At 39.8% G+C, this 24,721-nt stretch overlaps 1 protein-coding gene across 7 annotated transcripts in view; it reads left to right on the top strand.

Annotated features, from left to right (window-relative positions):
- Positions 1 to 24,721, top strand: part of PLCE1 (phospholipase C epsilon 1) — a 317,272-nt gene that overhangs the window by 23,656 nt on the left and 268,895 nt on the right. For all 7 annotated transcript variants that reach the window (XR_013824311.1, XM_079900336.1, XM_079900337.1 and 4 more), the window contains one exon: positions 17,251 to 18,807. Coding sequence is in view for 6 of the 7 variants with exons in the window: in XM_079900336.1 (XP_079756462.1) it covers positions 17,602 to 18,807 (1,206 nt within the window). In the remaining variant the exon portion in view is untranslated. The remainder of the gene's footprint in view (positions 1 to 17,250; positions 18,808 to 24,721) is intronic.

Genomic DNA, 24,721 nt, shown 5'->3' with positions numbered 1-24,721 from the left:
AGTTGTTGTACTCCAAGAATGGGGCAGTGTTTACAAATATATCAAACAGGTGAGATGATGCATGATTTCAGGGAGGCACAGAATGTGATTTTTCCTGATCTTCTCCTTTTTATAATAAGATTTAGATTGTTGGGAAAGAGATTGCTAATGTTTATATAGATTTCATTATGTCCCAAAGTTATTCTTTTAGACAATATAATATTAAACAAGAGAAGCAGGATAAAAATGGTATAAACAGTATAATTTCAGTTCCATGAAAGATCTGTGTTCATGGAGGAAAAACTGGAAAGAAGTTATAACAAAATTAGGACTTACTTAATGATCTTACCTTTTCTACTTTATACTTATCAGACTTTTTCCAAATTTTCTACAGTAAATGTGTATTACTTTTATAATTGGAAAAATATAACGTGTTATTTGTTCATTAATGTAGAAAGTGGTACAACATTCTTGCCAAAGCCTGCTTTGTTTTCTTATCCCTGGCATTCATCATAAAAATCACAACTGATACTTGAAATAATGACATAATGATAACAAAAATGAACTACACCTTACCAGGTGTAGTACTACCTGTGTCATGTGACACAGCTGATCTGCTGAGGAGCCCACACCATCCAGATACTGCGATTGGCCATGTCAGGGCTCCTTGCCTCCACCTGCACATCCCTCAGCCTCCCTGAATACCCACCCCACTCCCCCTCCACCCTTGTCAGAGGCTCAGGAATGGCCGGAAGGCTGGTAGTGCAGGTCAGAGCAGCCCTGCTTGCTTTGGATTGTGGACTCAGCAAACAGCTCTGTACTTTGGGTTACACTGCTCTGAAAAATAGCAAAAGTGCCAAGGTATTGTCCTATAGATTAAACAAATTAAAAACAAACAACAACAAAACAAGAGCAGCAGAACCCAGAAAACTTGTTCATTTCACTTTTTTTCAATCAGGCAAAAAGTATGAATGATATTGCTTCTCCCTTTTGGATGATGACTTCTCAGTGGTAAATCAGAGGCACAGCTAAAGTGAACTTTGAGTTTTAATGAGGTGTTCTATTTGCAGTTTTAACTCTACTGAAAACAAGCGCCATTAGAATGATATCGACTGTTTGAGTCAGTTGTTGGCTTGGACTTCCACCCAGAATTTGATGTCATTGGTGGGCAGCCATGAGGAACAGGAATAATTGTGAAGTTTGTTGACCAGAGGACCTCTGAAGACCTTCATTGGTGCTGGTGTTAAATATAATGCAAATATAAAAATGAAAATGGCTATCCTATGCATTAAGTATGTGGATTTAAAAGTGCTTTCCGGGCTTCCCTGGTGGCGCAGTGGTTGAGAATCTGCCTGCTAATGCAGGGGACACGGGTTCGAGCCCTGGTCTGGGAAGATCCCACATGCCGTGGAGCAACCAGGCCTGTGAGCCACAACTACTGAGCCTGCGCGTCTGGAGCCTGTGCTCTGCAACAAGAGAGGCCGTGATAGTGAGAGGCCCGCACACTGTGATGAAGAGTGGCCCCCGCTTGCCACAACTAGAGAAAGCCCTCGCACAGAAATGAAGACCCAACACAGCCAAAAATAAATAAATAAATAAACAAATAAAAAGCCAAGCATTTAAAAAAAAAAAAAGTGCTTTCCATCTGCTAGGGCTTTGTGGGGGAACGTCTGTGAAACTGGAGAGTTATTGCGTCTGGAAAATGTTTTACTCAGTGTGATGATGAAATGTAGGCTAGGTATCAGATGCAACGGACCCCAGGAGTGAGGGAGAGCAAGAAGCACAGCCGCAAAGAAAAGAGTTTGTAGGAGTTGAATCATATCTTATTTTGATTAAATCAGGATCGTTTTACTGAGAGGCTGTAATATGAGAATGTGTTAGGTAGTAGAAGAGTCCTATTATGTTTATCTCATTCAGAGTGAGTTTGTTTTCATCACATGAATTTTTAATTCTTTGGAAAGACAATTACATTAATTGAGGAATGACTTGTAGAATACCAGTTTGAAAAAAACATTTAGCGAATGGGTGTGTTGATGTTGCCTAACTATCAGTTAATTAAAAATTGCTTGTAACATGAGCTCTAGGTACCCCAGCTAAATGGTGGCAGTTGGCTGCTTGGGGAAGCCCATTATATTTTTGATGCATTAGTTGGGTAAAGCAAGGCCTTCAGGGAAGTGGCTCCGGGTCCTTCCCACTTTCCTCTTCCTCTTCATTACACGGCTTCCAAAAATGTGCTGCCTTGACCTAGTATGAGAACTTCCAACCCCAGAATGAATTGTCCAGGATGGTTCTACTGCTTCTGTTGCAGTTAGGCTTAGCAAAGGCACAGTAGCCTCCATGTGCCAGCCAACCCATGACTTTCCATCCCATCTCCAAGACAAGACTCCTTTCTCCCTCTCTCCTCCGTTTTCTCCCTGGCCTCGCTTCCCAGGGCAGAGTCCTCTTTTAAAGACTGACATTTTCTAGGAATTCTTCACTTGTGACTTGAGTTCATTCTGAATTCTGCCATCTGTATCTTCATTTTTTATCTGGTGCACAATTAGTACACACTGTTGAGTGATCCCCCCACTTTTTAACTGGCTGGACTGTACCATTCAGTATTTCATGATAATAGCTCATATCCTAAGTTTTTTCCTTGTAGCTCTATAATAACAAATGATTTCCCTGTAGGCATTGGCTGTGCCTTTCTCTTCCTGTGAAGTCATGTACTACCTTGCACATGTGCTAAGCACCCAGTAAACTTGTACAACTTAAAGAATCATTTAGCTGCATGCACTGGATGAGTTAAGGAAAATCATCTCATGCTAACGTACAAATAATATTCTACACAAAGCAGTAAGTGAGCAAATATTTATTGAGCCTCTATTATTATAGTCTCAGAGGTGATTTACAGGAAAACAGACATGGTCCTACATCAGGAAGTTATATATGAAAACTCTGCAGAAGTTTTTATAATGATAAGAGTAAAAGGTACTATTTTTTGAGGGATTTCTACTTCATAGGATTATTGTGAGTATTACATGAGAAACTTTTACTCCCCCCCCCCCCCCGCCCCCCGCCCTTTTTACAGATATAGACACTAAGCCTTAGCAAGGTCAAATGGAGACAAACTCTGAATGTTTCCACTATCCTGGTGCTCTCTCAGCATCACATTGTACAGTTGAGCAAGTTGTTCAGTGCTCAGAAGTGCCTGGCTGAGAGTCGAAGTGGGAATGAAATGAGCCCTGTGGTTCGCTTGAAAAGCCGATGTGGGGTAATGTATACTGTTGAATGAGTATACACCTGGGTAGCTACCACCCCAATCAAGATAGAGAGCATTTCCACCACCCTCAGAAAGTGCCTTTGTGCCATTTTATAGTCTTTCCACTCCTTCCCACCCTGCCACCAACCCCCAGTGACCACTCATCTGATTCTCCTGAATACCATAATTTTGCATGTTTTCTGACAGCACTGTCCTACCGAACTTTATGCAGGATGGAAATGTTCTCTATATCTGTGCTGTCCTATACAGTTGCCACTGATCACATATGACTGTTGAAATGTGGCACTTGAAATGTGGCAACTGAGAAACTGAATTTTTAATTCCACTTAATTTAAATTAATTTTTTACTTACACTTAAATAGCCACATGTGGCTAGTGGCTACTATATTGGACAGCATTGGTCTAGAACTTCAAATACATGGAATCAGTCAGTGCCTGGCTTCTTTCATACAACCTCATATTTTTGAGATTTATGTTTTGAATCTCAAAATCTTGAGATTAGGTTTGTTACAACATAAGAAGATCATTTTTTACAATTGCTGAGCAGTATTCTATTCTATGAATAGGTCTCAGGTTGTTTATTTATCTGTTAATAGACTTTTGGGTTGTTCCCGGTTTGAGGCTATTATGAATAAAGCTGCTATAAACATTTGCATACAAGTCTGTTTGTGAATGCATGCTTTTATTTTTCTTCCATGTGTGGAATTTGGAAGTCATATGGTAAATGAATATTTAACTTTATAAGAAAACGCCAAATCGTTTTCCAAAATGGCTGTACCATTTTATATTCCCACCACAATATTGCAGTTGCTCCACATTCTTACCAACTTTGGTATGGTCAGTTTTTTTAATTTCAGCCATCCTAGTGGGCATAAAGTGCTATCTCATTGAGAGTTGAATTGGTATTTCCCTGATGACTGATGATATTGAACATCTTTTCATGTGCTTGTATTTCTTCTTTTGAAAAGAGATTATTCAAATCTTTGCCCATTTTTAAAGATTGTCTTGTCTTTTTTTATTGAGTTGCAGGAGATCTTTATGTATTCTGGATGCAGAGCCCTTGTTAGATATTTATATTACAAATATTTTCTACCATATTATGGCTTGCCTTTTGAAGAGCAGATATTTTAAATTGTGATACAGTTCACATTATCAATTGTTTTTCTTTTGTGGTTGTACTTTTGTGTTCAGCCTAAGAAATTTCTGCTTATTCCAGTGGTTATAAAGATTTTCTCCTATGCTTTCTTTTAGAAAGTTTATAATTTTAGCATTTATATTTAGGACTGTCATCCATTTTGAGTTAACTTTTGTGTATGGTGTGAAGAAGGGATTGAGGTTCACTTTTTATTTCCATACAGAAATTTTGTTGATCTGTCACAATTTGTTAATAGGCTGTTCCCATTATATTATCTGGTGGAGTGTCTGTTCAAGTCTTTTGCCCATTTTTAAAAATTGGCTTATCTGGTTATTATTGAGTTTTTAATATATATTCTGGATACAAGAACTTTTCAGATATATATATTGTGAATATTTTCTCCCAATCTGTGACTTGCCTTTTTGTTTCTTAATGGTATTTTTTTTTTGAAGAGTGGAAGTTTTAAATTTTGATTAAGTCCATTTTACCTTTTTTTCCCTTTTATGGTTAGTGCTTTTTGTGTTCTAAGAAATGTTTCTGTATCCCAAGGTCATGAAGATTTCTCCTGTTTTCTTCTAGAAGTTTTATAGTTTTAGATTCTATGTTTAGCACTGTAAATCATTCTGAATTAATTGTTGTGTATTGTGATGTAGGGGTTGATGTTCACTGTTTTTCTATTTGGATCCAGGGCCATTTATTGACTATCCTTTCCCCATTGAATTACCTTTGCACCTTTGTTGAAAAGCCAATTGACTAAATGTGTTGTTATATTTCTAGACTCTATTCTATTCCATTGACCTAAATTTCTATCCTTATGCTGACAGCACACCATCAAGTTTACTGTAGCTTTGTAGAAGTCTTGAAAATAGGTTGTGTAAGTACTCCAATTTGTTCTTCCCTTAAAAATTATTTTGGTTACTCTAGGTTTTTTGAATTTTCCATGAATTTGCAAAATTCTTTCAATACTTGAAAATCAATTAGTATAGTTTACCATTTTAACTTTTTTTTTTACATCTTTATTGGAGTATAATTGCTTTACAGTGTTGTGTTAGTTTCTGCTGTGTAACAAAGTGAATCAGTTATATGTATACATATATCCCCATATCCCCTCCCTCTTGTGCCTCCCTCCCACCCTCCCTATCCCACCCCTCTAGGTGGTCACAAAGCACGGAGCTGATGTCCCTGTGCTATGCAGCTGCTTCCCACTAGCTATCTATTTTACATTTGGTAGTGTATATATGTCAATGCTACTCTCTCACTTTTTAAGGAACCTCCATACTGTTCTCCATAGTGGCTGTATCAATTTACTTTCCCACCAACAGTGCAAGGGGATTCCCTTTTCTCCACACCCTCTCTGGCATTGATTGTTTGTAGAATTTTTGATGATGGCCATTCTGACTGGTGAGAGGTGATACCTCATTGTGGTTTTGATTTGCATTTCTCTAATGATTAGTGATGTTGAACATCCTTTAAAGTGGGGTTTATCCCAGGAATGCAAGGATTCTTCAATATATGCAAATCAATCAATGTGATATACCATATTAATAAAGTGAAGGATAAAAACCATATGATAATCTCAACAGACGCAGAAAAAGCTTTCGACAAAATTCAACAACCACTTATGATAAAAACTCTCCAGAAAGTGGGCACAGAGGGAACTTACCTCAACATAATAAAGGCCATATATGACAAACCCAGAGCCAACATCATCCTCAATGGTGAAAAACTGAAACCATTTCCTCTAAGATCAGGAACAAGACAAGGTTGCCCACTCTCACCACTGTTATTCAACATAGTTTTGGAAGTTTTAGCCACGGCAATCAGAGAAGAAAAGGAAAGAAATGGAATCCAAATTGGAAAAGAAGTCACTGTTTGCAGATGACATGATACTATACATAGAGAATCCTAAAGATGCTACCAGAAAACTACTGGAGCTAATCAATGAATTTGGTAAAGTAGCAGGATACAAAATTAATGCACAGAAATCTCTTGCATTCCTTTTTTTTTTTTTTTTTTTTTTTTTGCGGTACGCGGGTCTCTCACTGTTGTGGCCTCTCCTGTTGCGGAGCACAGGCTCCGGATGCGCAGGCTCAGCGGCCATGGCTCACGGGCCCAGCCGCTCCGCGGCATGTGGGATCTTCCCGGACCAGGGCACGAACCCGTGTCCCCTGCATCGGCAGGCGGACTCTCAACCACTGCGCCACCAGGGAAGCCCCTCTTGCATTCCTATACCATGTTAACTTATTAGAGGAGAAAAATTATAGTTATCTCAATAAATGCAGAAAAAGCATTGGGCAAAACTCATTTGTGATAAAACTTCCAGCAAACTAGGAATACAAAGGAAAATGCTCAGTTTAACAAAGGGCATTTATGAGACACCTACACCTAACATCTTATTAAGTAATCATGTATAGAATACTCTCTAGGACTGAGAACATGGGAAGGATATGCACTCTTTGTACTTATATTAGCATCAGAATTGGAGATCCTAGCAAGTGCAGAAAAGAAACAAAATGTATACATTTTAGAACGAAAGAAGCAAAACTCTTTATTTGAAGATGACATGGATGTCCCTGCAGAAAATTCTAAGTCACCTACAAATTATCTGCTAGAAGTAATAAGTGACCTTAGCAAGGGTATAAGTTATAATGTCTACACACAATAATCAATTGTATTTCTGCATTCTAGCAGCAAACAACTAGAAAATGAAATGTAAAATAATTCCATTTACAATAGCAGCACCGACATAGGAACAAATTTAACAAAAGATGTGCAAGACCTCTGTATAGATGAATACAAAATATTAAATCTGTGTAATCTATGTCTGAGCCTCTCAACCATCACTTTCCATTTTAGTTATTTTTTTAACTTATTTTTTTATTGAAATATAGTTGATTTACAATGTTGTGTTAATTTCTGCTGCACAACAAAGTGACTCAGTTATACACGTATATACATTCTTTTTTATGTTCTTTTCCATTATGGTTTATCCCAAGATATTGAATATAGTTCTCTGTGCTGTACAGTAGGACCTTGTTGTTTATCCATTCTATATGTAATAGTTGGCATCTACTAACCCCAAACTCCCAGTCCATCCCTCCCCCATTCCCCCTCCCCTTTGGCAACCACACGTCTGTTCCCTATGTCTGTGAGCCTGTTTCTGTTTTGTAGAGAGTCAGCCATCATTTTCAAAGCAGCAAATTCATTGTAGGACAAGGTGGAAGCAAATGTCAGACTTTCTTCTCTGGGCTTCCCAGCTGTCCAGGATTGTGGCTTCTCAGATCTAGCTGCCTTGGTAGCCCTCCACTAACCTTCATGAAAGGTTCCAGATGGGCCAAAAATTCTTGAGGATTATAAGAAAATACTTTATGTTAATAATCTATTAAGAGTTCACATTCAGACAACAATGCTATGCATGGCTTGCTCTTCCCTGAGACTCCAGAGGGCTGTGTGGTTGGCCCTGCCTCTACACAGCATGGCCACTTTACACACCTGCTGTCCTCTGCCTCCTGCGAGCACACACAGTTCAGCTGTGTGACGTTCTGCAAGTGACACACACACTGTGAAAGCAGCCTGGCCCTGCAGCAGCTCTTCCATCTATGACATGCAGAAAATAGTCAAGAAGAGTCCCTCTTTCCCCCAGGATCTACAGAGTTTTCTTTTTTTAGGTTGCTCTTATATAAGTATCACTCACCATGAGAGAGCTGCTAGGCCTAGCTATCACACAATATGTCACATTCATAAAAACAATAAACATGCAGGCATTATTCTACTTAAAAACAAATTTAATTCTAAGGCACATCTTGCTCCCAGTATTTTATTTTTAAAATACTATTAGATGTCCATGACATCTAATCTAGTTTTAATACAGAGGTATTTCAACTTAAATATTTTCTCTGAGGAAATCAGATATTGTTTTGGGCAAAGCTTTTAAATCACAATAAAATAGTTATGAAACAGCAAAAAAGAGAAGATATGTATATATATACAGAGGTGTGTGTATACATATACCTACATATATTCATATATATGTGGAGAGAGAAGCACTAGTACGAGTTAGCTACATCATGTTTATGGATTAGAAGCCTCAGTATGGTCAGGATGTTATCTTTCTCCAAATTGATATATTTATTAAAACCAATCCAAAACAAAGTCCTTGCAGATTGATGATATTCTTTTTTTTATTTTAATTTTTCAAATTTATTTTTGGCTGCATTGGACTTTGTTGCTGTGCGCGGAGAGCAGTAGTTGCGGAGAGTGGGGGCTACTCTTCGTCGCGGTGAGTGGGCTCTAGGTGTGCAGGCTTCAGTAGTTGCAGCACGTGGGCTCAGTAGTTGTGGCTCACGGGCTTAGTTGTTCCGCGGCATGTGGGATCTTCCTGAACCTGGGATTGAACCCGTGTCCCCTGCATTGGCAGGCGGATTCTTAACCACTGCACCACCAGGGACGTCCCAGATTGATGATATTCTTGAGGATTGGGTTAAGGTTTGGATTTACCACACTAAATAATGTGACGCTCTGTTCCTTCTCAACTGATGTGGATGAAAGGATGAGAATAGTGTTTGGGGAAGATTTTTCTAAAAATTGTATGGGATGGATTGAAAGAGGAAAAGGTTAGAATTTGGGAGACTGGAATCTCTTAAGTTCTAATGGGTTATAAGGGGCAAGGATTGGGCTCAAATAGCCGTGGAAAGGAAGGAGAGAGTCAAATGCCTTTTGAGACCAAGTATATGCCTAGGTATAAGCCAGGAATGTGGGGTGCAGGGTCTCTATAAAACTCCTTAAGTTTGAAGATGCAAGGTCTTTGTTTTTAAAAAGCTCTCAGTCCATGCAGGGGTCCTACATTATCAATAACTACAATATAGTGTGCCGTGACATGCTATGGTGAGATGTGGGAAGAACTATGGGAAACACAGATGAGAGCAATTAATGCTGACAAGTGAGCATCAGAGAGGGCTATAGAGAGGAGATGCTGTTTAAGCTGGGTGATGGAGTCTTAGTTAACTTAGAAGACAGTAGTAAGGGAAATGCAAGAGGCATCAAGTGCTAGGTTGGTTCAATAAAGGGCAAAAGAACAGTGTGACAGGATATCTTTTCCTTGAGGGTATTGGTCAGAGATGAAACTGGAAAAAATCGATTGGGACTAAATCATGGAGGGTCAAATACCATCTTCTACTGCCCACTTTTCTCTCTTCTCATCATCTTATCAAAAACATGAATCTCTGTGTGCATACGTCCTGTGAGTGTCAACACCATAATCCTATTTGCCTCCGCTCTTGGCTTAAAGTTACATTCTACTAATGTCTGTATCCCCGTATTTCTGGGAGAGCAATAGGGAGAGAAGGGGCAGTTTGCAAGCTGACTGGAGACTGTATTTACAGTGAGGATTTCCTTTCCTTGGGAGTTTTACAATTGAGAATTAACCTGCATAGACAAACTTTTTTTGTGATCCTCCATGTTACTGTATCGGCAGCCCTATCAATGTATTCATTCAAAAATATTTATTTGTGTAACCTATCAAATCAACTCCTGATATCCAGTGTACACAGAGTAGAAAGATTAAGGTCTCTCTGAGTTTTCTGGGTCATAAGTCTAGCATCAAACTCTGAAACTTTTCTAATAAAGAGAGTAGAAGTCACAAAGGGTTAAGTCGTTGGGGTCTTGGAAAATGATCTGGATGGGTACACCAGTGCCTTTTGGGAGTGTTTTAAAATCTTTGTTTCTTTGTGACGTAAGGAATTTCTGTCATCATAGTTCAGAGAAAGGAGGTCAGGAGAGGCTGGAACAGCAGACATTCACCGGAGAAGAAAGAGTGAAGACTGACTCATATCATGCAGTTTGGGTGTGGGTGTGTGCAAACACCTACAACCGTGCACTCCACGTGCCTGTGGTTGGGAGAAAGGGAGGAAAGGGTTGTGCAGACATAATATTTTCTTTAATCTCTTTGCTGAGTGGACTTTGGAGAAGAGCATGCGTAAGTAAATAACTGTGGCATGGTTGTTTGTCTGTCATACACATGATACTCAAAGGGACTCTATAAAATCCTGTAAGTTAAGATGCAAATAGAACTATTCTGTTACCAACTTTGTTGGTTACCCTAGTATTTCTCTTCCATGATGGTGAAATTACTGCGCAATTTTCAGTTTCTTTGATTAGTTGAAATGTTCTCCTACGAGCTTCAGATGAATTCACGGTTATGCATTATATTTTCTTCAACTTTCTTTACAATGCTCGTTCTACCCGAATATGGATAAAAATAATCGCTACCTCTTTGTAAAGTTCCAGCTCAAATCTCCCTCCATCAGAGCTTTACTGATCCCCTGGTCCTTGGCCATCTTGCTTTCTGAGCCCTGTGGAATATAACAGGTACTTAATAAATAATTGACAGTTGTCTAGTAGATTAGTTTTTGTTGTTGTTGTCATACTCCACCTCCTTCCAACACCTACAGTTAGAAAAGACAATATGCTTGTATTTAATATTTTTCTAATTTTACTATTTTGTATGACGCAAAGCATTCCGTCTGGTTTAAGAGCATAAACTTGGAGATGTAGTAGGAATTAGGGACTATAACTTTCCCTCCAATGCAGGAATTTTCTATATAGCTTCCTTGTTACACTCCTCTGTACTCTTACATAAGTGACTCAAATACTCTGAGCCTCATTCATAAAATGGGGACGACAATAGTACTCACCTTTATTAGTTAGGAACAGATCTGGATGCCTGTGACAGAAAACCTAAAATAGTGGTAGCTTAAAGAAGATAGCATTTTATTTTTCTCTCTTCCAAATCTAGGAAACAGGCACAGTGGCTTCTATCTTGTTTCTTTGCTATGCAAGGCATCTATTCTCATGTTTACCTCACAGTCTGATATGGCTGCTTTAGCTCCAGCCATCATGCCTTCCCTGCAGCCAGCAGAAGGGAGAAAGAGGAGGAAGAGAAGGGCACACTCTCTCCCTTCAAGGACACTGTCCATAAGTAGCAAACCATTTTGCTTATATCTAATTAGCACTAACTTACTTGTATTACTACATCTAGCTGTAGGGGAGGCTAATAAAGGGATGGCCACTAAATTTCACTAAAATTCAGAAGTTCTATTATTGAGGAAAATGAGAACAGATTTGGGGGGACAATTAGCAAGTCTCTGTCACCCTACTGATAATTTTATGAGATAAAAGATGAAGATGTTAAGAAAAAAAATGTCATGAAGAACTTAGGGGTAAAGCAGGAATAAAGACGCAGACCTCCTAGAGAACGGACTTGAGTTTATGGGGAGGGGGAAGGGTGAGCTGTGACAGGGCGAGAGAGAGTCATGGGCATATACACACTAACAAACGTAGTAAGGTAGATAGCTAGTGGGAAGCAGCCGCATGGCACAGGGATATTGGCTCGGTGCTTTGTGACAGCCTGGAGGGGTGGGATAGGGAGGGTGGGAGGGAGGGAGACGCAAGAGGGAAGACATATGGGAACATATGTTTATGTATGACTGATTCACTTTGTTATAAAGCAGAAACTAACACACCATTGTAAAGCAATTATACCCCAATAAAGATGTTAAAAAAAAAAAAAGATGAAGATGAAATGAGATAATACGTACACTGTGCTTAGAACATGCCTGACATACAATACATGCTTAATAAGTATTAGCCATTGTTTTTATAATTAAACATTATAGGCAGTCATTCATTCACTCTATTATTTGTTCAACAGACATTGAATACCTACTATGCTGGATATCATACCTCTCCTGTTTAAATCTTTCTATCAACAATGAGGAGAAGACTGCTGTCCAAGATAGCCTGTCCTTTGTGGAACAGCTCTAAAAGTTAGGGAATTATTTATCAAACTAAGCCAAAGCATGCCTCCCCAATAATTCATTTGTTTTGGCCCTGATCTTACCTTTTGAAACTATGAAACAAGCCTTTTTCCTCATTTCAGTTCTTCAAATACATGAAAATGGCTAATAAGCCTCACGCTTAGTTTTCTGGCTCTAAACAGGCATTTTGTTAACTCATTTATTTAGTGTGTAGTTTGACAAACTTTTTCTGTAAAGGGCTAGATGGTAAATATTTCTGGCTTTGCAGGTCACATGGTCTCTGTCACAATTTCTCAACTCTACCACTGTAATGTGAAAGTAGCCGTGGACATTATATAAATGAATGGCCACGACTGTGTCCCTATAAAATTTTGTTTACAAAAACAGATAGCAGGCCAGATTTTGGCCTGGTGCTATAGTTTGCTAGCCCCCTGATTTAGCCCATGGAAACTTACCAACAAGGTTATTTATGACTGATATTCCCCTACTCTGAAGCTGAAAACTTACTCTGTGACACTCCTGATTCTTCTTATACCTTTCATTTCTTTTTCTTGTCTTACTACAAGATTTGGCTAGAATTTCTAGCTAGGATTGGCTAGGATTTCTAGCACCCCCTGCGTCTCCATAACTTTACTTCCTGGCCAGTCATTTCCCTTGACACATTATCTCTCCCAATTCATCTCTAGCTTGGAAACGCTACCTTGACAAGTCTTCTCTTGTTCTGCCATATTCTTAACTCACATATTGTTTGACCTCTCCCAGGCTGGCCCTTCTCCAATCTTCCCCACAAACCTGTGCACATTAAGAAATGAAGAATCCTTTTTTCCATCCCTTTCTTTTTCAGATCTGTTAGACTCTGATCTTCATTCGGACTTCAGCTTTTCTTCAGTTAACAGTCTAATGCTAACTATAACTCTAACCAAACCCAACTTCCCTCAAAGACAACCTAGAGGAGATAGGTAGAAAATTAACATTTACTGATGGGCCAGGCACTGCTGACATTTGCAACATGTATGTTTCACTCCAATGTTATAGATGTGGTAAGGGCAGTTCGAGATTGATCATATAACCAGCTGTGGTCATGCAGCTGAGATTCAGGGAGTCAATCCCAGTTATAGAATAGAAATTCAAATTTGACTGGACCTGAGGAGTGGAATGTGTGAATCTGGCAAAAGTAATTCAACACCATGTCACAAATACAACAGAGTTGCTAAACTCTGGTCATCTTCTCTCATCAAGACATTTACAAGGCATAGAATAACAAACATTTGCACTGAACTTTTGGTTTTCAGAACATTTCCTTCACAGTTTTATGGAGTAGGTGATTTTATTTCAATTTTACAGGAGAGGAAATCAAACCGCAAAGTGGTTAAAATATTTGCCGGAATTGCCAGGCGGCAGTGTCTTTCTATTTCTCTCTAGGAGAGTCCACAATTGCTCTTCTCGTAAAAGTCCGTACACCTCTTTTCTAGCTAACTCCGTTTTGTCTTTCATACCTCAGCTCGGTCATCATCTTTTCCAAGAAATACTTCCTGCAGTCACTCCCACCTTGTGCCCACCATCTGATTTAGATGCTCTTCCTCTGTGTTAACCCAGATCATCATCACCTTATTTGCACTGTATCTTAACCGATGAAGCATTAACTTGTAAGGAAATCAGGGGCACATCCTTGCCTCGTTTAATTTTGTACTCAATAAATATTTGTCGAATAAAGGAATGACGTGAGCTGGAGCCAAGTCAGTGCTCCAGGGAGTCATTTTCCTGGGATGTTGCTCAGTCCTGGTTACACCTGGAGGCAAAACAGAAACCTCAGCCTCTTCCAGAGACAAATGCAAATAAAAGAGGATTCTCCCAGGAGCCATCGATCTCTGTAGCCAGGGGACATCAGAAATTCAAACCTGTGGGGTTTTAGACTAGATAGCAAAGAAAGCAGCATAACTATGGAGAAGAGCGTAGGTTCTAGAGTCAGCCTTCTTGGATTTGAATCCTGACTTTACCATTTTCCAGCCGTGTGATCTTTGGCAAGTGACTTAGCTTTTCTCTGCTTGGGTTTTTAATCTCTCACACGTGGATAATGATGGAACTCATCTATATTAGTTACTTATTGCTGTGCAATGAATTATCCCCAAAACTTAATGCCTCAAAACTTAAAACTTAATGCCTCAAAACAATGAACATTTATTATCTCACAGTTTCTGTGGGGCAGGAATTTGGAAAGGGCTCAGGTGAGTGCTTCTGGCTCTGGGTCACTGGTGAGGTTACAGTCAAGAAGTCGAGTAAGGCTGCCTTCATGTGGAGCCTTGACTGAGGTTGGAGGATCACTTTCCAAGGTGGCTCACTCAAGTAGCCGTTGGCAGGAGGCTTCAGTTCTTGCCACAGGGAACTCTCCTTATGACATGGTAGCTGATATCCCCCAGAGAAAGCAAGAGAGGAAGAGCCAAGAAGGAACTCCGATGACTTTTATGAGCTATTCTCAGAAGTCATACACTGTTACTTCCATGTCATTGTCTGTGTTAGAAGGACGTCACTAAGTAGAGCCCACATTCAAGGAAAGGGGAATCAGTCTCCACATTTTGAAAGGAAGAGTATCACAGAATTTGTGGACATATTTTAAAACCATCACAGTATCTGGTAGAGTTGAGTGAGAATTACATGAGATAAGAATTATAAAATGCTTAGAACAGGACTTAAGCAGCACCTACCTTGAATTACCTTCCTCACGGGTTAGAAAGGATGGATGAACTGTCAATCTGAAGGCTTTGGCTTGAAAAATTACATTCCTCTAAAAAATGGAGCAAAGATATTGAAAGCTGGTGCCGTAAGCCATTAAAGTATTCAGTATAGTTCTTGACATGAAAAGTTGTTCATGTTTTGAATTTTTAAAAGCAGGTATAAAACAGCATGTACAGTATGATCTGGTATTTGTGTAATTATATACTTATACCTCTGTATGTTAATACATAGGGAGCATTCTGTAAGGAGGTTCCTCATAGTATTAATCATGGTTATCTCTGGGTGGTGGAATTTGTGTTAAGGTAAAAAAAAAATGTGTGTGTTTTTCTGCATTGTTTGAATTGTTTTATACTGAGCATATATCTACAAAAATAAGAGAGGCATTTTCCAAAGAAAATAAAAAAGAAACCAAGTTGGAAGGAAGACACAAAAGGTGGAAAGGGTTAGGATGTTGTATTAGGACGTTGCTGCTCTGGGTGGGTTGGTTTGTTCCTTGTGATGTATATGATCGATAGGGTGTCCTCTGATCTTCAAGGTAGTTGTGAAGACCTGCATGTGCTGAAAGCAGGTGAGAGTTTGTGACTGTCCTTGCTTGAGGAGACATATATGTAAGAGAAGAAGGGAAGAGCGGAAAAGGAGGAAGCAAGGAGAAGAGGGACATCTGTGTAGCAAAGAGCAAAGACAGGGTGAATCTGCTGTTGACAGCAGAGCCTGAATGCCATCAGTTGCCTTGGGAAGAACAGCTTTACCTATAAAGGAACAGTATACTTGTGATGGGCACCCTATGGGCCCAGAGTGCCTTGAATATCCTTTATAATTGCACTTGCCACATTGGACTGAAATCTGTTCAATTGTCTCTCCTTAATAGACTTGCAAGCAGGTCCTGGCTTTCTAGCCCATTACACGGTTCCCAGCAGAGAGCAGGGTTCAATAATTTGGAGAATAAAATAGGCTAAATTATTTTTTTAAATAATGTCTTTCACAAATTGAAAATGTTTATGTCAGTTGACATTCAACTGAATAATTTATTCAAATGAAACAGAGGGAGTTAAAAATGTATATACTTTATGGGAAAAAATTAGAAACACTGCCCAAAGATGTTCTTTGAAAGGTTTAAATCTATCATTTGTCTCCCATTTGTTGCATCTGTTCTTTGTTCACCTTTTCCTTTTTTCTGCCTTCTTTTTTATTATTTGAAAAAAATTTTAAGATTCTAATATCTTTACTTATTTCCTATATTTTTTTCTTGAAGTGGTTGCACTGGGGCTTATAGTATACATCTTTAGCTTATGACAACCTGACTTTAAGTAATGTTATCCCGATTCATGTAGAAAATAATCTTATAACAATATATTTCCATTTCCTCTCTCTTGACCTTTGTGCTATTATTGTCATATATTTCACTTCTGCATTTGTTAGTAACTCCACAATGCCTTGTTACTATTTTTGCTTTAAATGGTCAGTTATCTTAAGTTATTTAAAAAGTAAGAAAAAATTGTATTTATCCACATATTTAACATTTTTCATACTCTTTATTTCTTTTTATAGATTCAGATTTCTATCAGGTATCATTTTCCTTCTGCCTAAAGGACTTCTTTTACCATTTCTTATATGTAAGTTTGCTAGTGATGAATTCTTCCAGTGTTATATGTCTAAAAAGTCCTTATTTCATTTTTGTTTTCAAAAGATTTTTGCTGAGTATAGAAGTCTAAGTAAGCAGTATATATATGTGTATATATATATATATATGTATTTTTTCCCCCCAGTACTTTAAAGGTTTACTCCACTGTCTTCTGGCTTGCATTGTTTCTATGAGAAGCCTGCTATCATCCTTATCTTTGCTCCTCTCTACTTCATGTGTCTTCTTTCTCTAACTTCCTTGGCCTCTTTGAATTCTCAACTACTTCTCTTTAAATTAGACACGCTGTTGGGTTTCATCTGGGTCCCACCTCCCTCCCCGGTAGCCTAAAAACTCTTAAGCTATAAGCTAGGGCATTTATAGAGCTCACCTTATTTGTTTTTTTCTTCTTTCAGGGATCATTGTTCTATGTTGCCTGTTGTTCAATATCTGAAAACCATTATTTCATTATTTTTTTCTGATTTTTTTTCAGTTGTTTAAGGAAGGAAGATAAATCTGGTCTCTGTTACTCCATTCTGACTGGAAACAGAAGTTCTGAAATACTGAATCAGAAAAATGATACCAACTTCTGATTGCAAAACTCCTTACTCAAAATGGATTCGTAGTTTGCCTTAGCTTAGAATTATGAGTTCATGTTTGAAAATCTGTTTAGTGCCACAGTGTTTGACATTATCCCTTTTTCTCACAGGATACATTCGAACTGGATTTTTAAATCATTGTAAGCCAGTGATGAATCAGAGGTTACAGAATGCAATGTCGAATAAAAGTCTTCGAAAGAATTGCTTCAAACGACCAAAGAAAGAAAATTGATCTACCGCCTTAAAACCTTGATCTCGAAGAGCATACTGCACATGGTAGGAAGTGATAACTGGGGAAATTTATGTGGCTCTTAATGCACCTAAATGAAGGAATTGTCACTTTGTTTCTCAGAGGGCTTATACACCTGAGATTATTTTAATAACCCATAGTTTTATTAACATTTTGACATGATCACAAACGGGGAGAAACAGCGGTAGCTAAAGCCTGCTCATTGGTCACGATGACTTCTGAAGAAATGGCAGCTTCTGTCCTCAGACCTGTGACTCAGCGAAAAGTGGTATCTGCTCAGTCGGCTGTAGATGAAAGTAACGATAAGGTCTCGGACATCAGTGTTCCAAAGACGCATCCTGTCAGGCAGAGCGGGGAGACTTCTCATACCATCTCACAACTGACCAAACTTACAGAAGAACCTTCTGGAAGCAACTTGCCCCAGATTCTCTCAGTAGCAAGGGAGAAAATAACGAGTGATGAGAACAGTAATGAAGAGTGCTGGGAGAAAAGCTTACCAGACTCTGTGAAAAACCTTAACGTTAACTGCAACAACATGCTGAAAAACCATCAGTGTGGCCTTCCTCAGAGCCAGTTTTATGAAACGTGTGATTCTACCACAGAGGAAGGCCTGTGTTTGGAAACTGGAATCCCTTCTTCACTGGAAAGAAAGGTGTTCCCTGGAATTCAACTGGAAATAGATGGACCTCCCGCGGGCATTATTAGTCCATTAGGAGCTCAATCAGCCATCTTAGAGACGGGCAGGGCACACCCTGACAGCAACATGGCGGTATTTCACTTTCAGTATGAAGTTGACAGAAGAATGTCAGACACTTTCTGTCCCCTGTCGGATAACTTGATTTTGGATGATTGTGGAAACTGTGTACTACCTGCTGTTGGTGGGGAACAAAAGAACAATTACATGGCGTATACTTGTAAACTGATGGAATTGGCAAGTAACTGTGACAGTAAGAATAGGCAGCTGCAGTATGATCCTTGTGACCCCTTGAATGACAAATACTTGTGCTTTGAAGGCTCTTGCCCGAAGGCCGATGTAGTATGTTCAAGTGACAGCTTTTGCGGGGAGGATTTTATGGACAGTCCACCTGCCAAGACCTTTCTGAGCCATTTTGAGGACTTCCCTGATAATTGTGAAGATGCAGAAGAAGATTTATTCAAAAGCAAGAAGGAGCGGTCCACTTGGCTAGTGAGGAGATTTTGTAAAAATGACAGGGAAGTAAAGAAATCTGTATACACTGGGACAAGGGCAATTGTGAGAACTCTGCCTTCCGGTCACATTGGGCTGGGGGCTTGGAGTCACGTTGATCGGAAGAGAAACGGTCTCTTACTGCCTTGTGGGAGAGTCATGGTACGGCTGTCAACAGTGGTGACGAGGCAAGATGGGGGCCAATGTCCGTCAGAAGCCCAGTGGTATCCGGTAAGAGTTAAAGTTTCTTTTGATCAATTCTTTAAAGTTGAGTTTTTAAAAATCCAAATCTCCGTTGTCTTAATTCATGGGAAATTTTCAGTTCTGGCAAATGACTCTTAGAGGAAGCATTTGTAATTTTTGGAAACTAGTAGACCTAACAGATACTGGAATTGACAGCTATCAAGATTGTGTTAATGCCACAACAATATAAGTAACAAAATACACATACATACATCATCAGGATAGGAGAAATTAGGGAGAGCCCCTGGTTACTGTACACAGGATTATAAGATGGAGACAACTGAGAGTGGGAAAAGGGCTCCCTCAACTGATTGTCTAGTTGTGTCCTTTGGAGATATATGCTTCCGTCCTCTTCTACCATGTAGCTCATTGTTTGCTCTTAGGTTGCAAGGCCTAAAGGAACTTAAATCTGTTTTCCTCCGTTTTCTAGCCAATGCTCCCAGTTTCTTCCCCCTTCACCCTTTTTATGCCATAGGCCCTTTTGGCAATTTGGTAAAGTCTTTAAACTGAGAAGAGCACTTTTAAATGCATCAAACGAAGTACAAAGGATCATAAAAGACACAGATTATGTGGATATACATTTATCAAGATAATTTTGAAATTGTAATATAGCAGAGTACCGTAATGGCATAATGCAATAATAGCATCTAGCAATGTGATAACAATCATAGTTTCAAAGTAGGATGAATGTTAGTAGGGAATGGTTTACCTGGGGCTTTCCCAGTTTTAGCACTGCAAGTCCCATGCTCTGGGAAGCCACTCAGTCTTGGGCAAACCAGGGCAGTTGGTCACCCTAATTGTAAATACTATTTTAGGTCTCTTCCGTGACTATAATATATGGAAATACCTGTGGTTTCTGTTGGTGACAAAAATCACAGGTACTGCCAGTATTACTGAAGTTTGTTGCTTACATTCATAATTGAAGGAAATTCTAAATTTCTATTTGAGATTAATAAAAAAATTCTTTTTCATCCAACTTTCTGGGCTCTCTGAGTTCTATCCACAGTTCCCCCTGTTTAAGTTAAGATTCCTGCTTTAGAAATGCACACAATTAGCTGCCCACTCTTGGACCTGATCCTTGCATCGGAAGCCAGCACCATGTATCATCTCGGTTTTTCCCTTCTCTGGCTAAATAGCCCTACTTCCTTCAACTGATCTTCATGGAAGAGCCCTTTCTATAACTCTTGCATTTCAGTTTTACACAGTTCCTTAAAACCTGGCCCAGTAAATAAAACCTGGTCTAGAACATCCCTTTTATTGAAATATGACTAGTATATTTTTATTTTAATCATCATCAACCATGGGAGCTAATGTTTATTGTGCATTTTACATGTGCCAGGCATTGGGCCAAATAACTTACATACTTGATTTCATGCAGTCATCTCAACTACCTTCTGATATGGTCTGATTATTAACCCCATTGTATTGCTAAGAAAACGGAGTCTCAAGGAAATTCTGTACCTTGCCCACAGTCACTTAGCTAGTAAGTGGTATAACTAGGACCTGTTATCCAGGCAACTCACACTCTTAGTTTCTCGAGATCAAGAAAGATATAAAATTTAGATTAAGTTTTCAAAGGAACGAAAGAATTCTGTTCTTTTCACAGTATGTTGATTGAGTAGCCCCACTTACTAATGCTCATAGTATCTCAGACTTCTCGTGTTCCACACGGTGGCTCTGACCCTGGTTATGTGTTAGAATCAATGTCCAGGCTCCACCCCAGACCCTCTGAATCAGAATCACTGGGGTAGGGCACAGCATGAATAATTTCTCTAAGTTCCCCTGGTGGTTCTATGATTCTATGGAGTTGAGAACCACTGACCAGGAGCTTAAACTGAGCTTTTTGCTTTTTGGTCAGGACATTTCGGGAATATTTGCTCTGCCCTAAATTCCCTGACCCGGCTCTGGTTCTCAGGAGTGTCAGGGCTGCCCTGGGAGCCTGCCTGAAAAGTGACAGCTTGCAGGCCCTTCTCTCTGTACATTTGATGGGCAGTTCAACCCGGCAAGTGTCAAGGGATTTGGTTTTGAATCTTCATCTGGTGCCTCATGAAACCTGAGTCAAGAGTTGGTGTGAGCTACCCACATGCTCCCCAGCTCTTCTGACAGAATTTTGTCCACCCAGGAGAAAAAAGCTCATTCCAGGCATGTGTGTCCTGCCTGCACTATGGTGACTTGTCCAGTGCTGACCATGAAACTGCTGCTGATGGCAACATGTCAACCCACTTAAAAATGCATTGATTTTAAAATCCATGTACACTTGAAATTGAACATTAAGAACACAACAGAAATTTAAATACAGCAAAGTAAATGGAAGTAGATGGCTTGAAACCATTATCAGAGTTCCCCACACACTTATACAGTCATGAGGGTCATGAATCTGATGTCAATTTCAGAATAATTTTTGGCATGCCTTTATTCATTCCTCCAGTTTCTGGAGCCCTGCCACTTCTTCTGAGAATGTTCACTGGTCCCTAGCTCAAACCTGTCCCTTTCTGTCTGTCAGAGGCCTTGGGATGGGTAATTTCCAAAGAAAAGAACCAAAGAGATGATGCAAATCATCTTTTTCCTGCTTCTTAGTCTCTGGAGGCTGGGAGAGCCTGCCACACCTCCTGCAGAGTAAACCTCAGGAACTTCTCTCTCCTTCTCTCTGTCTGGGCTTCCTGGAGGCTGTGGCCATTTTTATTAACCCCAAAGATGAAGCTGGGGGATGGGCCAATTGTCCTCCTGTTCATTCATTTGTTCGTTCTTTCTTTTTTTTTGTAGTTAATTTACAATGTTGTGTTAGTTTCTGGTGCACAGCAAAGTGATTGTTTTATTTATATATATATATTATTTTTCATATTCTTTTCCATTAAAGATACTGAATATAGTTCCTTGTGCTATACAAGTATGACATTGTTGCTTATTCTCCTATCCTTTCTTAAGGGTAATTTCTGAAAGGGAGAGCCTTTTTTGAACACTCAAACATGGCAGGAATGAATCAGTATTTTCTGAAGTATCATAGTGTCTCTGCATCTCATTCTTTAGTTTGAGTCTGGTGGAAATCCTTCTCAAAAGTTGCACAGATGAATTATAGCTCCTTTCCCCCTGCTCCTGTAAATTCCATCCTCCACCTAAAAAAACTACAGACCCCCAAGGTTATTCTCCTGTTCCTGTTCTTCGATTATTTCATGTGTCCGTCCTAGCTCTCCAATCAGATTGTAAGTTTATTAAGGTCAAGAAATGGCCCTACCTTTTGTATACTCTCCATAGTGCAAGCACGATGCCAAGTATTAAGAAAACAGGACAATGCCATGCTTACAATCATGGTCTCTGGAGTCAGTCGCCCTGAATTGAAATTGTGACTTTGACTCCAACACCTACTGGCCATGTGACCTTGGGCAAGTTGTTTAACCTCCTTGTCCCTAATTGCCTTAAAGGTAAACTGGGAATAATGGTTCTTGGGGGATTAAATGAAATGCTACCATAAAGTCCTCTGCACGGTGCCTGGGGGCTGTTATCTTGCGCTTTGTCATGAACTGTCCCCACCTCCTTCTACTCTTTGGTGCCTTCTCGCACAGGGATGTTTACCGTGGTATGCATTTGAAGGTATGTCCTTCCATCTATGATGTGGTAGCTTGCTTAATCCCTCCCACACGTTTAGAGTATGTGTTATTTGTCCAATTAGTTCCTTTGCCTCACATTAAAAATTTTTTTCTTGAATGCCTTCGTCAAGATAACCCAATTAATTTATGTTTGCACAGCTGTGCAGGGAAGAATGGATTTGAATGGGAGACATTAATGAGGATTAATGCTTGCTGACTGACTAACCATATTGGTATCTTCCTCCTCCTGCCTGTAAAAAATTAAAACCTACCCCTTATTCAGTTACAACCCCCCTTGCCTGCTTTCAGTTTATTGGCTCAACAAGACGGCATATTTTGGCAAGTGGCTAAAGTCTCCAGGTTAAATGTTGGTTAAAGGTGCTTTTCCTTTAAAAAAAAATTCTCCCCTTGCCCGAATTTTGGGGAGTTTTAAGTACCTAGAGTTATTCTGAATATGAAGTACAGGAGGATCCTGCGTCTGCTGGAATCACTCATGTAACCTAGTTCTCCGTGCACTGAATGATGAAACATGGAGAATGTGAAGGTGGCAGGGCAGACAGCCCACCAGGTCCTGTTTTATTGCTTCATTTGTTTCCCTGCCTTGATCCACAAGAGGATTTACCGTGAAAGAATATATACAACAAAATAGAAAAAATGAAGTTTTACTTTTTAGAAATCAGACTAGGAAAACTAAATTAAAAACCAGCTTCTATGTTGCTATTCCCTGTTCTGCTTTCTGCCTTCTAAAATGTGTCTTTCTCCTTCACATTTTATTCTGTTCTCTAGCAGAGAAAATTAAACTTAAGAGGCAGTGAAAAATATTCGCGTGTTTAACATAAATGCCTTTGTCAGCACATATGTCCTGGATTCTTTATTTTCTCTATTATGTGTAAAGGGACCAACCGATAATAAATTCATCTTCTAAGTTGTAACTGTTATGGATGATCAAATATCCATTGAGCCCTGCTGTCCAGTGTTGTAATAGATGGCAGTTGAAATAGCAACATGTCTTGTTTTCTTATCTGGAAATTTGGTCTCCCTGCAACTTGGGTACAGTTGGACCTTGAAATAATTAAAATTTCACAGGGTGCCCAGGTAAGCTGAAAGCCTGTGCTTGGGGACATGCCAGGCCTCCTCTTCCATTACTAAGGGTTATGTCAGGGTCATGACATGGGTATAGGACGATGCTGGCCCCTTCCTGCTGAGCACAGTGAAAGGGAATCCAGTTCCCGGCCAGCCCCTGTGCAGTTTAGTCACATCTAGTGCATCAGTGGAAAATGTGATGGGCTGTCAATAGGACAGCTTTCACTTATTAGCTGCATTGGGGCCGTTTAGAATGAATTTACTTCCACATCTCGGTAGTCACACCAGCTCTTTGGCTAGGATTTGGCAATAAAAGAGAAACAAAAAAAAAAGGAATGAAAAACACTGACCCTGGGCCGTAGTTTAAGGTGAATGTATTCATGGCCACTGTTACTCTTTTTTTTTTTTTTTAAGATTTGCTATAAACTGTTATTCTTATGTTAGCTTTGGGACACAATCAGATTAGGATGTTTTTCGTGTTCTTCCTTTTCCCCAGATGTCCTGCATAATGAGAATTAGCAGCTGGAGAGGCCTGCCCCATCCCTGGAAATGGGCTGTGGTTAAAATGTGGCCTGAAAAGAATCAGAACCCGTGGGCAAAGATAAGAGCATCAGATGGAGGCCTGATCTAACCCACACTGTGCATTTTTTACACAGGAGGAACTCAGGCTGCCCATAGAATGACTTCCCCATAGTCATGAGTGATGAAGTGGCCCTCTTCCCCCCCCACCGCCCCTCCCTACCTCCCCCGGGAGCTGACTCAAGTACAGCAGTCCCCTTAGGGCTTATAGGCCTCCTGGAGTGATGCGGATTCAACACTCAAGGACTGAAGCATTTTTGGCAGTGGGGGGAGGGGGTGGTGACCGTCCCCTGACCCTCCATGACTAGACTAACTCATGGCTCAGGCAGGATCTTCCCTGAAAACCTCTTCTCGGACAATGGTGCTAGGGTCATTTTCTGACCCTGAAGAGCCCCATGCAGTAGTTTTTTGTTGTAGCAGCGGCCCTGGATACATTCAGAGCCTCAGGTTAAACAAGCGTCTTAACAGAGCTCAGTTATCCAAATCCCTAACCCCATCACTCAGCCCTTGAACCCCAACCCCTTCCCTCTCATTCAGGCCATCACCCCTCAAATCCTCAGAAAGAACTCAGCAGAAAACCACCTCTGCCTTCAGCAACACAAGGACACAATGATCTTCAAGGAGAGCCCATACGTTGAAACCCAATAGACCTCCTT

This window comes from Stenella coeruleoalba, assembly GCF_951394435.1.
Source record: "Stenella coeruleoalba genome assembly, chromosome: 16".
Classification (NCBI taxonomy): domain Eukaryota; kingdom Metazoa; phylum Chordata; class Mammalia; order Artiodactyla; family Delphinidae; genus Stenella; species Stenella coeruleoalba.
Note: the sequence above shows the minus strand (reverse complement) of the source record. Positions and strands in the feature narration are given on the sequence as shown.